Source organism: Anopheles aquasalis, chromosome 2, assembly GCF_943734665.1.
Source record: "Anopheles aquasalis chromosome 2, idAnoAquaMG_Q_19, whole genome shotgun sequence".
NCBI classification, from domain to species: domain Eukaryota; kingdom Metazoa; phylum Arthropoda; class Insecta; order Diptera; family Culicidae; genus Anopheles; species Anopheles aquasalis.
The window spans coordinates 61,875,647-61,890,646 of NC_064877.1; the positions used below are offsets into that span (position 1 = coordinate 61,875,647).

General features: G+C 49.7%; 4 protein-coding genes across 8 annotated transcripts in view; 1 reads left to right on the top strand and 3 right to left on the bottom strand.

The window, feature by feature from the left end:
- Positions 1-8,582, bottom strand: part of LOC126581130 (uncharacterized) — a 16,969-nt gene extending 8,387 nt beyond the window's left edge. The window contains exons 1-2 of one of the 4 annotated variants that reach the window (XM_050244601.1): positions 8,486-8,582; positions 6,318-6,597 (exon numbers count right to left, since the gene is read on the bottom strand). In XM_050244601.1, coding sequence (XP_050100558.1) covers positions 6,318-6,382 — 65 coding nt within the window. In that variant the 5' untranslated portion in view covers positions 6,383-6,597; positions 8,486-8,582. Of the gene's footprint in view, positions 1-6,317; positions 6,598-7,048; positions 7,190-8,423; positions 8,443-8,485 lie in introns of those variants that run through there. The other 3 variants (XM_050244602.1, XM_050244604.1, XM_050244603.1) reach the window with 3 other exon arrangements.
- A 281-nt stretch (positions 8,583-8,863) lies between these two features.
- LOC126570162 (ficolin-2-like) lies at positions 8,864-10,254 on the bottom strand. The gene is made up of 5 exons (XM_050227712.1): positions 10,127-10,254; positions 9,828-10,061; positions 9,609-9,772; positions 9,314-9,546; positions 8,864-9,256 (listed from the first exon to the last, which is right to left on the bottom strand). The coding sequence occupies exons 1-5, from the start codon at positions 10,252-10,254 to the stop codon at positions 8,864-8,866; spliced, it is 1,152 nt and encodes a 383-aa protein (XP_050083669.1).
- Positions 10,255-12,302: 2,048 nt separating this feature from the next.
- On the top strand, positions 12,303-14,476 carry LOC126569961 (cardioactive peptide). The gene is made up of 3 exons (XM_050227389.1): positions 12,303-12,528; positions 13,379-13,507; positions 13,593-14,476. The coding sequence occupies exons 2-3, from the start codon at positions 13,418-13,420 to the stop codon at positions 13,983-13,985; spliced, it is 483 nt and encodes a 160-aa protein (XP_050083346.1). The 5' UTR covers positions 12,303-12,528; positions 13,379-13,417; the 3' UTR covers positions 13,986-14,476.
- A 49-nt stretch (positions 14,477-14,525) lies between these two features.
- Positions 14,526-15,000, bottom strand: part of LOC126569960 (neither inactivation nor afterpotential protein C) — a 7,582-nt gene continuing 7,107 nt past the window's right edge. For both annotated transcript variants that reach the window (XM_050227387.1, XM_050227388.1), the window contains exon 13: positions 14,526-15,000. This exon is cut by the window's right edge and continues 154 nt beyond it. In XM_050227387.1, the coding sequence (XP_050083344.1) occupies positions 14,663-15,000 (338 nt within the window). In that variant the 3' untranslated portion in view covers positions 14,526-14,662.

Genomic DNA, 15,000 nt, shown 5'->3' on the forward strand with positions numbered 1-15,000 from the left:
TACCACATTTTATGCAAAACGAAAGCATTGATACCAAACCACTAAGGAAACTAGAGCATCTGCAACCGATCACAAATGCGTTGGCGTTGGTGTTGCAAAACGCCTCATAAGTGATTAACATGTGACCAGCTCAACACAACCGCAGCATAAGCTTCTGGCAACACCCGCGTCATGCCCTCTCGGCGGCTTTTTGAAGGACAGCATCTCGACACACGGAACACTAATAGTGAATGGCGACCGCATGTCTATTTAGCAAGCATAAATATTTCACACGCGAACTACGACAGCAAAACAAAGCGAAAACCAACAATCGGATGGCCGGGCAGAATGCAAAGCAAAACATATCGCAACCAGCCAGCCAGGCCAGGCCGTGAGAGACCGAACCAAGCACACGTGCTACATGATCGTAGCGTAGTGCAGCAGCAGCAGCAGCAGCAACAGCTGGTGTCAAATCTTAATAGCAAAAAGCAAGCAATGGAATGGCGCGTCTGTGGAGAGGTTTTGTGTACGCACTTCAAGCGCGGATGGAACACAATCGAGCACCAACAGCACCCGCAAAGGAAGTAGATATGAGGGGGAAAATGGTGTTGGGTTTGAGTGTTAGGCAAAAACAGCGAATCAAGAGTGGCGCGGGAGTGCGTCTCGCGCCTGGGAGAAGCTGATTACGCAAGCCAGAGCGTGTTGGCTGCGAACTGGCGCCTCGACGGTCCATGGGAGGAAGAGCAAAGTAAAGCAAAGCAAATCTTCCTCTTCCTCTCACTATCACAAATCGCGTTAACAAACGGCATCGACAGCCATAAATTTCCTTTTTCTTCGCAATGCTACTTCTCGCACCCTCCACCAAGCGAGATATGTAACAGAGCATTGCCCGACTTGGGGGCGCCTCTTTATCCACCCGCGCGCGCGATGATCTGCAGCCCCCCGGCATCCGATCGATGCTTTCCGCTCGAACAAGAGCTTCGTTCGTTCGTTCAATAATATGCTCAAAAAACCACATCATCGGCCTGGGGGGCATTGATCTATGATGGGGGAGCTTGCTTTCCGTTCGATCTTCGAGCGCAAGGCGATTCGGTGCAATTACTATCATCCATGCGCATCTTGCGCACCCCGCGCTCCCCGATCGTGGTTGGCCAGCTGTTTCGTGTTTGATTTTCCTTTTTCACCGGCAACTAGCCATCAACAATGTACAGCAGAACGAATTCAATATTTAGATTTTCCGTCCCTCAAATGCTGGGGATTGGTGTTTTTTGATTAAAACCAGAATCCAGAGGATTACAGCGAGAACATGGTTCCGTTCGAAGTGTGGCCGTGGCTCAAATGAGTTTTGCGCGATTTCCAACCCCTTCGATCCGCCGTAAAGCCATGCAAACGACTCATAGCGCACGTTATATCATTCGCTCTCATTTGCCAACAGGATAATCCTGATTTCCGACGCCAGCGGCAAAATGGATTTTAAAATCCCGGACCCAAGGGCCTAATCGATCCACTGGCCCACATTCAGGTGTCTATATCTGCGGGGCCACCGATTGTCGTTTTGCTAATTGAACAAACATACCTGCTGACCCGGTTTCTGACGCGGTCTCGTCGATTCCTCCTTCATTTTGGTTCTGGTGACCGGAAGCGGAACCACATTCCAACCAAAAAGGCTGCAGTGGCCCATTTGGCAGCATTCCAGCGTGTTCGGTTGCGTGAACCGGACGGACAGACGGACCCCACACACCACTACCATCCCCTTTTTGGCACCGACTTTTGCATGCGAATTTTGCAATCTACACGGAGCACACTTTGGTACAGCTCTTGGTCTGCTCGTCTCGTCCCTGTTCCGTCTCCCGTAAAATGGCTCATTAATCTTTGTGCGAAACTCGGTGCCGGTTCCAAACAAAGACGCTTCTCGCTTGTGCTAGACCAACGGGCTGGCGAGTTTGAGGAGGGGCGCAGTGTGGTAATTAAATAAAAACCGCAATCGAAATGATTAATGGATTAGTGGATCGTGGAGCGACTGCCTTAGTGGCCAGAGAGTTCCGAGACTGCGGAAGACTCATCTTCTGCACCCAAGCGGAACGGAATGGAATGTATAAATCATTACAGAACAAATAATCATAAAATCAATGCTCTCGAACCGGTCGACCGATCGATTTACGAGCAGAATCGTAAACTAAAATTTGCTATTCTATTCCTAGGTGCCCCCTAGAAACCATTTAGAGTCCTAAAAATCAACTGGAAAGTGAAAATTCCACCAGACGGAATGAACCACCGACAGACCAAAACAACACTTGCACCCCCGCGGCGTTGGAGTATAATTTTTGCCACGATCACACGGCGCCGGTGCTGATGATGATGATGATGGTGATGATGCTGATGACGACGATGAGGGCAAACAATACGACGCGAAAGCGAAAGTTGACACACCGAGCACAGACCGACCCCGGTGGCGAGCGGATGGTGGTGATGCTTTTCCATTTCCAAGGCCTGGAGGGTCCATCACCGCCAAAGAGACAACAGTGGGTGCGCGCTTTTGACGCTCATATTTCCGGTTCGTGACTAATCCCCTGATCCGCAGGCAGTGCAGACAGCGCACCGTGCCGTGCCGTGCCGGATGAGCATTGTCCGAGACCCTAGAGAGGTCTAAATGGTATCCGGACTCATGACCGAACGACAGAAGAGCGTGCTGGCAATGCCATTTTCCAGCTCGGGATCCGTTCCTTCACGGCACCACCTTCCCTCCTTCCCTGGCTGCACCGAAATGTCATATCGTCGCGAATGGCATGGCATTGGAGTGCAGATGTTGCTGCCTCCGACAACCCAGAGACAAACGCTTGCGGCGCGACTGAGAAGCGACTTTTAAATAGATCACAGACGATTCCGACTGGTGCGCCCGGTGACCGAAAAGGCGTTTGGCAAACGGAAACGACGGCGGCAAAGTGTCGTTGGCTTTTGCCGAGGAGACGACGATGGTAAGACTCCAGACTGCAGATTCACACCTCTAGCCGAGTGACATCGAGCAGCTGATGTTCAAGTGCTGTGCTGCCCGACAACAACGCGGCTGTTGCTGCATGCTAATAATAACGAAATGCATGTCTTGTTGGATTATTACAAAAGTATCCACCGAGTAGAGGTGAAGAGAGGGTAGATCTTTGTCGGGAAAATAGACGATCTCGGTGTTGCTGAGGATGTTTTAATCTTCAAAGATGTTTCTACGGGGCAAGTTCTTGCTCTCATATCATATGTTTTGACGTATTTGTACTTAAAAGAAGAGATCGCTAATGCTGATAATCGATTCCCAGATTATGCCAAGAAACATAGTCTGTTGTTAATTTCTAGATTTGATTCTGTGGCACATCATCTTCAATACTTACAAATTGATCGTCGATCGTAGATCAATCGGAACTCCACACAGAATGAAATAAAAATCATTTTAAGGGGGGGCTTCGGTATTGAATTGTTTGTGACACATGTTTTTAACATTTTTCCCTTAAAGCTGATCCTTTCAAGAACATTGTGTAAATTTTTTGGATCAATCGAAGTAAAACTGACCATGTTACAGATTTTTTTAAATCCGCGTTTCATACAAGTCTCCATGCAGCAGCAAGTCGGTGCCCATCGAACCGTAAAAACTGCTGAACCGATCGATTCGAAATTTTTAACACATAATCTGTACAATCTTTGCCAGGTAGCCCCGTCGAGATTTCATGAAAATTGTTGATACTTTTTTTAAAACAAATCTTTAAAAATCGTGTTTTTAGGTAAAATGACAAAAAGCATCACTTTTTCAACTTAAAAAAATCTGCCAAAAATCGAAAAATAGGAAACTCAATAAAAACTCGACGGCCTGGAGAAACTTATAATCTTTTAAACGAGTATCGGTTTGTATTTTTCTGATAATCCATCACCCAGCTACGATGGACACTGTAAAAAGTATCATTTTGCAGACGCACTTTCATAAATTTGATGCCATGGATGAAGTTTTTAATCAATCTTCCCCAAAATAGAACCAAATATTCTTCAAAAGTTGCTGTTAAATATGACGTACACTTGAAAGAATAAAGTTGAATGGTTACGTCACAAAAAATCGTCAAAAATGGTCCGTGTTTTGGTAAGAAATTACCGAAGCCTCCCCTTAAGCCTTCTGCACAACATGACATCGAGAGAGACTCGTGGAATAACCCAATCTTGGACTCTGGACTCAATTAGCACCCGGCAATGCCTCATCACACTGGTGGTCACATCGTTCTCACCAAATAAACCCCAAAATTACGACAATCGGACGCATCCCAGACGAAGGAAGACGATCACAACCGGCGGATGTCGCCGTCGCTCATCTTCCTTTTTGTCCCGGGGAGAGGGAGGGGGCAAGAAGCACTCTGAATCCGCCAATCTGTGCCCAGAACACATTATGTCTCGAAATCGATCGGAGGGAAAAAACACACAACCAAGGGGTCTCATTTGCATGCTGTCGCCGTGCGCGTCTGGGCCACGAAACCAAACGGAAACTGGAACATCCGCCTACGGAAAGCGACGATAATCTCTTCCCTTTCCCCCCCCCAAAAAAAAAAAAGGTGTTGGTGGTGGGCTGCTGATCGAGTCTGGCCGCCAAACGCCAGGCCAGGCGTGAAGCAAAAGTGAATCGCGGACCAATTTTCCACTGACGCTGGAAACTCCGATCGATCCGAGCTGATCGCGATTAATTGTCTCCGTTGTATTAGTGGCCTCCCCGGGGGGGACAGGGAGCTTGTTGGATCCACTCGATCCCGCATCGTTTATGCTCTCAATCCGCTTTTAATGCTCCAATTCCCTGCGTTGGAGTGGTCCACGGGAAAGTCCCCTGCTTTCTCGCGTGAAATACCGGGGACGTGCCAGGTAATTGATCGATTATTAGAACGATGTATCAGTCCAGAAATCGGCCAAACCCGACGGCTCACGATGGATGGTTGGACAGCACCACGCCACGTTAACTCTCGCAAGCCGCAGCCATCTCTTATCGCTCGTGGGGCGTTCGTTTCGCGATAAGATTCCCCCCGACCCCGCTGGGCTGTGCTGCTGCTATCGATCGCGATACGACCCGAAAGAGTGTGTGTCTTCCAGTTCCAGTCCGGTCGGCTCAAGTGCAGCAAAACCCCGCTAAATGTCCCGCCGCCGGGCCACGGGGTGGCTTAAATCCACCCCGGAGCTGCATGGAAGGAGAAACGGTAACCGTCACCACCGAGTAGGGCGGACGAGCAGCTCTTATCACACTCTTGACCACCAGAGGCCCCTGTTGGCGAAGGAAGCCGGATTTTCGGGGTGCGCTGGCCAAGATTATTATTCAATCTCCTTGGTCCGGTTGACTGTTCACTCGGCATGACAATGTCCACCTTCGGGAGCAGTCCATCGCTCGCGTATTTGTGTGTTTTGCATAAACCGATGGAAAGACCGGCTGCTGCTGCTGCTGATCGACTCATCTGCCCTCATCTCAGGCGTCCAGACTTGTGCGCCAGTCGGCAACAGGTTTTCGTGCTGCGTCAATGAAAGGCACAAACGGAGAAGCCCTGCCCCGGGAGCGTATTATCGCATAACAGCGCAATCAGTCCGTTTTCACGGTAGCTTGACGACCAGCCGGTGGCCCCCTAGGAGACTGAGGACGTAGTTTCTGTGAGGTAATCAAAACAAATATGGACAACGCGGCCACCATGGCATGGGCTACGGCCAACGATCTGCGGGGTATTGCTTGCTGCGACGTTCCGGGATAATAAAAGCGAGAAACCACCACCCATTTATGAGTATATGAACGAATTATGGCCACCGATATGATGGCGGGCTCTTCTTCAATGCCATCGTTAGCGGGTTGTAGAGCCCCCCGCGGGCGGGACCAACACCATGTCAACGGGTTGTAGAGCCCCCCTTCTCTCTAAGACGATGGGGCCGCAAGCGCTGACCACATCATGCCGTCGTGTGCGCCGCCGGTGGCCGTGAAAAGTTCAATACACGCCCCACCACCACCACCACCTTCGGGGATACCCTTCCTTCGTCTTTATCCATCAATGCGCTTATGCTCATAAATGATTATGCCAAGCATTCATCTGGGAAACGGAGTTACCTTTTTGCTCCGGCACACAATGATTGGCCAGCACCGGCACGGTGGTGTTGGAAGGAAGGAAGGGAGGAAAACGAGGCCGACGAGCTTGAACACAACACCACCACCGGATCGACAAGTGGATAAACGGCCGGTCATTTGCATCATCGGACCGGAAAGCCCGGCCATCGTGGCGGCCAGTCGTCGGTTGGTTAAGAAGTGAAGGAAAAGAAGAAGAAGAAGATGGCTGATGGCTGTTGGTACTTACCGGGAGAGGTTCGATTTGATCTCTTCTTTAAACTTTTCCAGCTGTCGCTTCATGTTTCTGTTCATAACCTGCTGCTGCTGCTGGTGCCGATGGTCACACTAGATGCATCTACACTCGTCTACTACTACTCCGTCTTCTACTACTGCTGCTACTACTTCAATACCGACCACTAAACGCGAGACACAATCGTCAAACAACACTAGAGTGGAGTAGTACACGGCTTTTTGGCGGCCATTCACAACACCGCTAACAACAACAACAACACCACATTGGCTGCACTCTGGAAAACAACGAAAAGTAGAAGAAACACGATAACGTTGGGTTTTTTTTTTTTTGGGGGGGGTACGGTTCTATCGCGACACATGATTTTGCTGCGCAGAACATGAAGCCATTCTGACGTGTTCGTTAAAAAGAAAACTAAAACTGATAATTGAGTTCGGTAAATTTCTTGTGGAAGCTAAGTTTATCATCTCCCTGAACAAAAACTACGTGCCATCTTCCGGTAGTTGTCGCAAAAATGCACGTTTTTGGGTTCTTTCTTCGGGATCTTTATCGCGAAAGTTGTCGTTAACAACGGTTTTGTGGCACAATAGTGGAGCAAGTTCTTCAGTTTTGCTCACAACTTCTCGATGGGAAGCACTTTGTGGACGGTTGGCGGGTTCGACGATTGGGAATTCATCGTCTGATCTTTAATCTTTAATTCATCGTCCTTTAATGATCGCTTCGAGTACCTGTTGCTCCGAGATCAGTGGTCCTTATTTTCTTTTAGATTTTTCTTTGGCTTTTGGATACTTTTGGGCCGTTCAGCACCCTTTGGTGCTTCTTGACGATCGACCGACCGAAACCCCTGCTCTCAATTGATGCTCTAATTGTTGGCCAATAGTTCTCTGATGTTGTAGATGACGGAACAGAAGTCTTCGCCACTAAAAACGATGCCCGCACACTAAAAAGAGGGAGTAACTTCACTGTTTTCGTTATCACGGTTTAAGATTGTTTGCAAATAAACTTATATTAAAACCTTCCATGGAAAATTTAGCAAACTCCCGGTTGGATGGCACAATTACGGATGGTCCGATCGAAATGGCCGATCTTGGTGGCATGAATCACGCGAACCGGACCCTCACGGATGGCCACCGTGTGTACCAGCGGCTCGAACGGCAAAAACCTAATTCCACCACTGATAACGTGCCTCTGTGACTGAGTTGAGAAGAGAGTGTTTGCGAAGATAAAGTGCCAGGCCTGCAGAAAGGGCCTTGGCTGGCTCGCTGGCTGACTGATGATGAGCGGAAGGAGGAACCTTCACACGAGATTGTCACCGAGCAGCGAGCAGGAAGATAACAAATCAATACATGGTTGGGCACACCACAGCCACACGCACTCCCTTCGTTCCGATAAGAGCCTTTCGGTGGGTGAGGGGGGGTGTGCTGTTGGGGAAGGAAAGCAGAGCGCGCGCGCCGCCAACACACGACTTCTATCGCGAATCGCGGGATCTTGTCTTGCTTCGTGTGGTTGTGGTTTGGGGGCCAGTTTCGTTGGCGTTTCCAAAATGGCATGAGATCATCGACTGGTCATGGCCCCCGTCCGACCGTTGATGATGATGATGACGGCACAGGAGGGCGACATTCACGCGCAGCCGCCACCGTTCACCCAACCCCGCGGTCTACGACTTCTGGTCTCACGCACACCGCCATCGGACCTCTTACAACGCCCTTGAAAATCGATATTCCGATTGTTTACTTCCCGTGCATTCCACCGCACACAACGATCACGCACGCACGGAACTTCGGGAGAAGATCACAGATCACGGAACACGATCATCAAGCATAAATTATTGTTGGGCGAACAAAGAAGGGGACACGGTGGTGGACGGAACAACGGCGCAGCGGAAGTTCTACGAACTCGACCGCCGGAATCCAAACAAAAACACTTCTGTGGCGTGCACAGCATCGAGATATAATTAAATTATTAGCATATTTGGGGGAGGTTTGGTTGGTTGCACCGCACTACGGTCACCAGAGCGGGGGCGGGGGCAGGGGGGGCACATTCCCTTAGTCATCCGCCACCCGCCGCCGTGTAGGATTTTTGTCACGAAACGCACGCACGCACGATTATCCACTCCGGGTGCAGTAGCGAAAATTGACCGCCTTGGTTCTTTGATTTGCTCTTACCACGCACGAAATGGTCTCGATTCAGCGGAAACTTGGCGAATTTTGCATTTTTTGCGGAAAACGAGCACAAACACGTCCGCCCCGTTTCAAGTTTTGACGTTTCGGTGTTTTTATCGATTGACTTATCGACTTACAGTTTTTATCGTTTGGGGGGGGGGGGGGGGGTAGGGCGCTGAAGATAGTATTGTGGTGAGTTTGGTGAGTTTGGTGAGATTGTTTGATCGATTTTCGGGGCGACATTGCTCGATAGAGGGCGCTGAGGGCGCAGAGTTTCATCGATTTCCCGTTAAAAACCGATTTGAAAACACGTTAACGGACGAGTGCCGTTTCTCCTCGAACCAGGCTTTGTATTTATTGTTCGCCGATCGCTTATCCGCCTCAAAAGCGCACCATGATGCGGGACGATTTGAGGGAGTAGTAGAATCCTTTGAAGGAACTCCAACACATGGACTTGGCGTACACCGTCGTCGTTCCCTTCATGTACTGTCCGTTCAAGTTCGATAGATGGCAATTATCGTACCACCAACCACCGGCGTACAGCTGGGCGCAATGTGAGTCCGATTTATCGTTGTCCATGTCGAGCGTACTGAACTTCGAGCCCACGTTGCGGCTCAACGAGTCTCCCGCATTGCCACTGAACGCTCCCAAACTCTTGAGCGAATACTTTTCGCTTTTATCACCCAGCTTGAACGTCGCGTACCGAGCCACTCCTTTTGCGCCATCAAAATCCTCCATCACGAACGCAATTTCCCGAGGCTTGTCCACGGTCAGCTGCAAACGGGAAAATGTACAGGATCAGAACCAGCAGGTTACTCCCCCGGAACGTACCTGATAGATGATTTCATTGCCTAGCCAGAACTCGCCGTCCAATGCGCCGAAGCCCTTCTGGTAGTCGGTCCAGTTGCGGTAGAAATCCTCGGACCCATTGAATCGATATTGTATCACAACCCATCCTCCTTTATCGTACTCTGCATCGCACAGCACATCCGCGGTCGTGTTTGCCGTCAGTTTCAGCTTGTAAATGCCGGTTTTAGTCACCTCGGAGCAGGAAGTTAGCGGAGCTGTATCGATAATGTAAATGTTAAATCAAATTTCGGTAATGGAATATACGACCCTGTTATACCTGCACTGACGATAGTTTGATCTTTAGGAGTCACTGGTTGAGACTGTTTAGCTGACTCGCTAGTCATTCCTGGGTTAATTTTTATCTCAATTGATACCTTGTCATCCACCAGCTGATCAACCAATGCCTGTCGAAGAGTGCAGCTGCTTGCACCGGTTGTAGAGCTGCACCACAAGGCATTAATTTCATTCTCTGATCGCGTGAACTTCATTGCTTTACCCTTCTCCAGCAGATGCTTGATTCCCAGAGACCGATGGTCCCGATGTTGTTGTACCAGACGTCGTTGATGCAGCCCCGGACATCGATGTCGACACGGCTTGGTTCGATTGGGACGCAACAGTTGCTGATTTCTGCTGGTACGCAATGATCTCCTTTTGAAGCTGATTTACACGCATCTCCATGCGCATGGTGTTCCAAACGATATCTTTGGTGTACGAAGACATCTCTGCGATTCTGAGTCATGGGAAAAAAGGCACCTTATCAAAACCACCACACTAGACCACGATAACTGCACGTACCCCTTGGCTAGGAATTGAACTTCCGCTTCCAACATGCTCAGAAGTGCACCGTTTTGCGTTTGGCAATCGTTATCACCGAAACAGGGCACAAGAAGTAACAAAATACACCAACCAATCCGGCGATCCATCGCTGATGCGGAGTGGTTCACTGCTAATTAACTGTTGAACACTGATAAAGAACTAAACGCAAGACCGGCTCAAGATCGGTCATTTATACCCAGAATCCCGGGTCGAAGCTGCCAGGACAGGGTGGTTTGTTGTGAGTGCCGATCATGGGGGCATTTACGGTCACGGAAATGGGTCGCCGATTTATGCACAAGAACTGATTTTGCAGCAGATACGAGGGACATCATCTGTCGATTAGATGCGCAGCCGAAATCAGAATTAAATCGTGAATATGATTTGAGTTTCGCGAAACCCGCGAGAAATTATTTTGATGATGATGCACCTTGTGTTCAAAATAAAAGGCTCATCATTGACCTTGACTCCCATTCGGGGTCATGACAGGGCATGCTGGAAGCATAAACTGGTTTGGCTGGTTGCATATGACTCGTCATGATCCGTATGGGAGTCCCCCCTTTGCACGTGCGAATTCATTCCATTTAATAACTATGCTTATTCAAACAGTTATCGTATTATCTCTAAAAAAAAGGCTCTTAATAATGCTTTACCGTTATTCAATCTAGGACAACTGAAACTGTTGCTTGCTTCATGATTTGACCCTCTTTCGGTGCACTAAAAGTTACTTAATCGTCCCAATCTGTGCGTTATCGATCTTAACAGCAGGAACCACATTGCTATTCCTTTAGTTGGATCCATTTTTCAAAGTAATTACATAATGCGCCAGCCTAGACACGCACGAGGCAGCTTATCGCTCAAAATTGTCACAAACCACCAGCACAGCACCACACGGGCAGACAAAAACCAACCAAAAGACCAAACATATTAACCCGCTGGTTGCAATCATGCGTTAATTCGCGATCTCCCCCGCCATAGCAGCATGGTTAGCGTTTCCGTTTGATAAGGCGCTCAACGTATTATCAAACACAAGGCGGGATTCATACCGAGCTGAGAAGCAGTAACGGGGTCGTTGTAAATTAAACAAAAAGGAAGCCCCTCATACACCTCACACGCATTGTATTAATCTAATGAATGCATTTGCAGCCGAGTGCAGTTGAATAATGGGCTCTTGCTTAACCCGCTGGTAATGCAACGGAATCGAAACCGATGAACGGCAAAGGGGTAGTAGCACGCGGGGTTGAGGGGCAGAGTAAGTTCAGTAGGTGAATGCCACCCACCGGCCGACCGGGTGACCGGCCTCCTTTTTCTAAATATCACGCGTCAAAAGCATGTTCTTCTCCTGGCGCTGGAGCCGTTCCAGGTCGGGAGGAGTGGATGGGGATCGACTCTCCCACCGCCTGGCGCTTGCTGTTTTCGCTACAAGAAATGTCACTTCGCCAGTGTTCCGCCGCTCGCTGTTAGCCCGCTATCCCTATCGCTGGCCTAACATCCATCCTGCCGGGCCGGTGGAGGAAATATCCAACCCCTCCTTTGCCATTGCCGTAACCAGTTGTGTCCACGCCTCCACGTGTCCTGGATAATACTCGGTGAACCATCTACCGGGGAAGCGGCAAACTGGCCTGGCCTGGCTGGCCATTGGCTGGACGGAAGGCGTCATTTTTAAAACGATTTTTGCGGTTTGCTCATTACTTGGCGTCGATCGCCGACCACTCTAACCGAAATGGTCCGTAGGATGCTGGTGCCGGCCACTGGCCGTGTACTAGCATCCTGCGGACCCTCTCCTTTACCGTGTCCGTTACTCCTTTCTTTCACCGCCTTGGTACCGAAAATTGAAAATACATCCAACAAACACGAAAACACTGGACACTGGGTGGGGATGAGGGTGCGGATGCTTTAAGGGGATCATAATACCAGCACTACTCTTAAAATGAGGATTTTATGCAAAAATCATGTGCATTTATGTAACGTGATAAACGCACACGCATTTCACGGTACGGTACGGATTATATTTACAAGAAGAAGTAGCGAGCACCACGGGTGGCCTTCATCCTCAGCCTCAGCCTCAGTTTAGGGGTGGTTCGACGCCGTATATAAAAGCACACCCGTGGCAGGAAGGATTTTCAGTGAGCAAAGATTAGGCGAACCACGAGCACGTACTGCGTATCCGCTTCCGGTTAGTGCAGCAGCAGAGGATCACCGAACGTCCTGCCGTCTTTTTGTTTTTCAACTCGTCGCTTCTCGTGGAAAGTGCGAAAGAACGTACCGAAAGGTGTAAACTGTGAGATTGTAGCCGGTTTTGTGGTCCCTTTTGTCGGTTGTGATTTACCGTAGTGGTCCTTCTGTGAAGAAGTGTCTGTGAATCTCCGTGAGTGCGTTAGCCGGTGAGTAGACCAACCGGTGAAAAGCGCTTTTGGCTGTGCCGGTGACTCGTGGCCGAGAGCAAGAGGGAACGAGAGTGAAGCAGCATGGTGGAAATTCCAGCGGGGAAGTTATGTTGTTTCGAGACAAATGATTGTCTGCGCCAGACAACGCTCGCCGGTTTGCCGGTGGGCAGTGCAACAGAAGAAGCGCAAGGATGCTGCATCGGTGGTGCACGATGCAATTGAAGGAGAGTGCACGAGTTGCCGCATGAATGTGTGATTTCTTTCGAAATTTTCTTTAATTTATGCACAGTTGCTAATATGCAAATGATAAACTGACTATTTACCGAATAGTGGAACCGAATATTTTATTGTCCTGATGTTTATTGAAATAAGTAATTCCCAAACTTACTTAAGATAAATAGTCAACAAACCGATTACCTCTTTAAGACTCTTTTTGGCCAAACCAATATTGAATGAATGGTAAGAAAATGGTAATCAAGCACACGTTCCCTCTCCATGCTGGTGCGGCACAGTGCGGTCATGCCGCATGTTCCGGCGTTTCGCCACGGGATGCGCGTGCAGTAGTTGTTCGCACTTTATCCCGAACAGCATGACCGTGCGTCTCCACGAGACCACCGATCCTATCGCGTATTCATGTGGCCGTACTCATCCCTGGCGACCCGCGAGCAGGAAGCCTGTGGCATGCATTCGATCGATTGTCTTGTGGCATTTGAAGTGCATCTGGTGGTTTGCCTCAGCCCTCGGCGCGAATCCTTTCAACACTCGGTCAAGGGCAACCGTTTCGTCGCTTCGCGCCAACGATAACGATAATGATTTCCGTTGATGTTCATTCTTCTAACTGCTTTAGCCAAGCCAAAGGACGCATCTGTTACCGCTCATCACCATCATGACACCGGCCACATCCGCTAAGCTGTTGCTGTCGCTCGGGGCCCTTTTCTGCGTGCTGCAAATGCTGGAATGCGGTGTAGTCGATAGGGTAAGTAGTGGATCGTCAAGTACCTGCTCGACGGATAAAGAAAGCGATAATATCTCGTGGTTTCCTTCCTTCCATTCCATTGCAGCAACCACGTGCATACCGGCAGTACAACAGTGAGCCACAGAAAAGACCCTTCTGCAATGCGTTCACCGGTTGTGGCAAGAAGCGCTCGACGGCCACCAGTCCACCATCGACGGCCTCATCGGCCGCGGCCGCTGCTCTTCTTCAGCGGCACCTGCAGAACATGGAGAGCACACGGAAGGACCGGTCGGGTGGGGATTTTGATCCGAACGAGGAATCCATCAGCAGCCTACTGGACCTGAACACGGAACCGGCCGTCGAGGATTTGCTGCGACAGATCATGTCCGAGGCGAAGCTCTGGGAAGCGATCCAGGAGGCGAACCGGGAGATTTATCTGCAAAAGTCGGGCATCAACCAGCACCGTGGAGACTTTCCGCTCACCTTCAGCACCCAGTAGACCTGCAGCAAGGTTCCAGGATGTGTGCAGTTGATTGCAGACACCCGCACTTTACAGCTATAGTTCTAGGCTCTGTACTCTGCTCCGTTAGTGAGCGGGGGAGAGGATACATTTTAAAGGCAAATCTCGAGGCTATGCCTCACGTTCGGCACCGATGGCACACGGTATTGATGGGGTGGTGGCACAACGATGGACAAATGCAACACACGCATTGCAAGCAGCACTGTTTTGGGGACACTCACTGTTACTCTTCGATGGCGGATGGATATTTGGGTGGGTCTGAGGTGTCACACGATTTCCTGTAATTTATTAAAAACTCGTTAATGCTATTAAGAATGTAAATCAAAAGCAACAAACCAAACACGTACACGAACATGTTAGCCCCAACCTTTCACACACAACACAAATCAACCACACCACGAACACGTGCAAGCATCTGCAGCAAGATGCAGAAAGCGACCGCAAAACAAGAGTTCTTGTAACGCAATAAATAACGACCGACGAGTCGGATTCATGAAGAGCATGATGCGTTTTGTGTCTTGCGGGTTAAATACCTTTATTGTTGTAACAGCATAAAACAGTTATTGAACGTGTTCTGAGAACAAACCAACACGGCAGCGTAAGAGGAACAAACGAAAGGTGTGCTGAAACAGGCCAAACAGCGGGCTGCTCGCGCTTCAGAACTCTTCGACGTACTCCGCCTCCACGATGACCCCCGGTACGATCTCCTCACCCTTGAAGCCCGTCATGCTCAGGATGTTTCGGTTCTCGTCCTGTGGCGTGGTCGAGCGGCTACGCGAAGGTCCCGGTTGCTGATCGTTCAGCATCATCGAGTCCTGGGCAAGCGACAGTTTCCGGGCGTTCGGTGAGCTGCTACCACGCCGGCTGCCAGTTCCGTTCTCTGTCCCCTGGCAAGATTTCGGGCGCTCCGATGCACGGTTACTCTGGTATACCACGTTTGTCGGTGAGGCTTGTTTCCGGTTGAACTCGCTGTTGGCAGCCGGGTAGTAGCTGT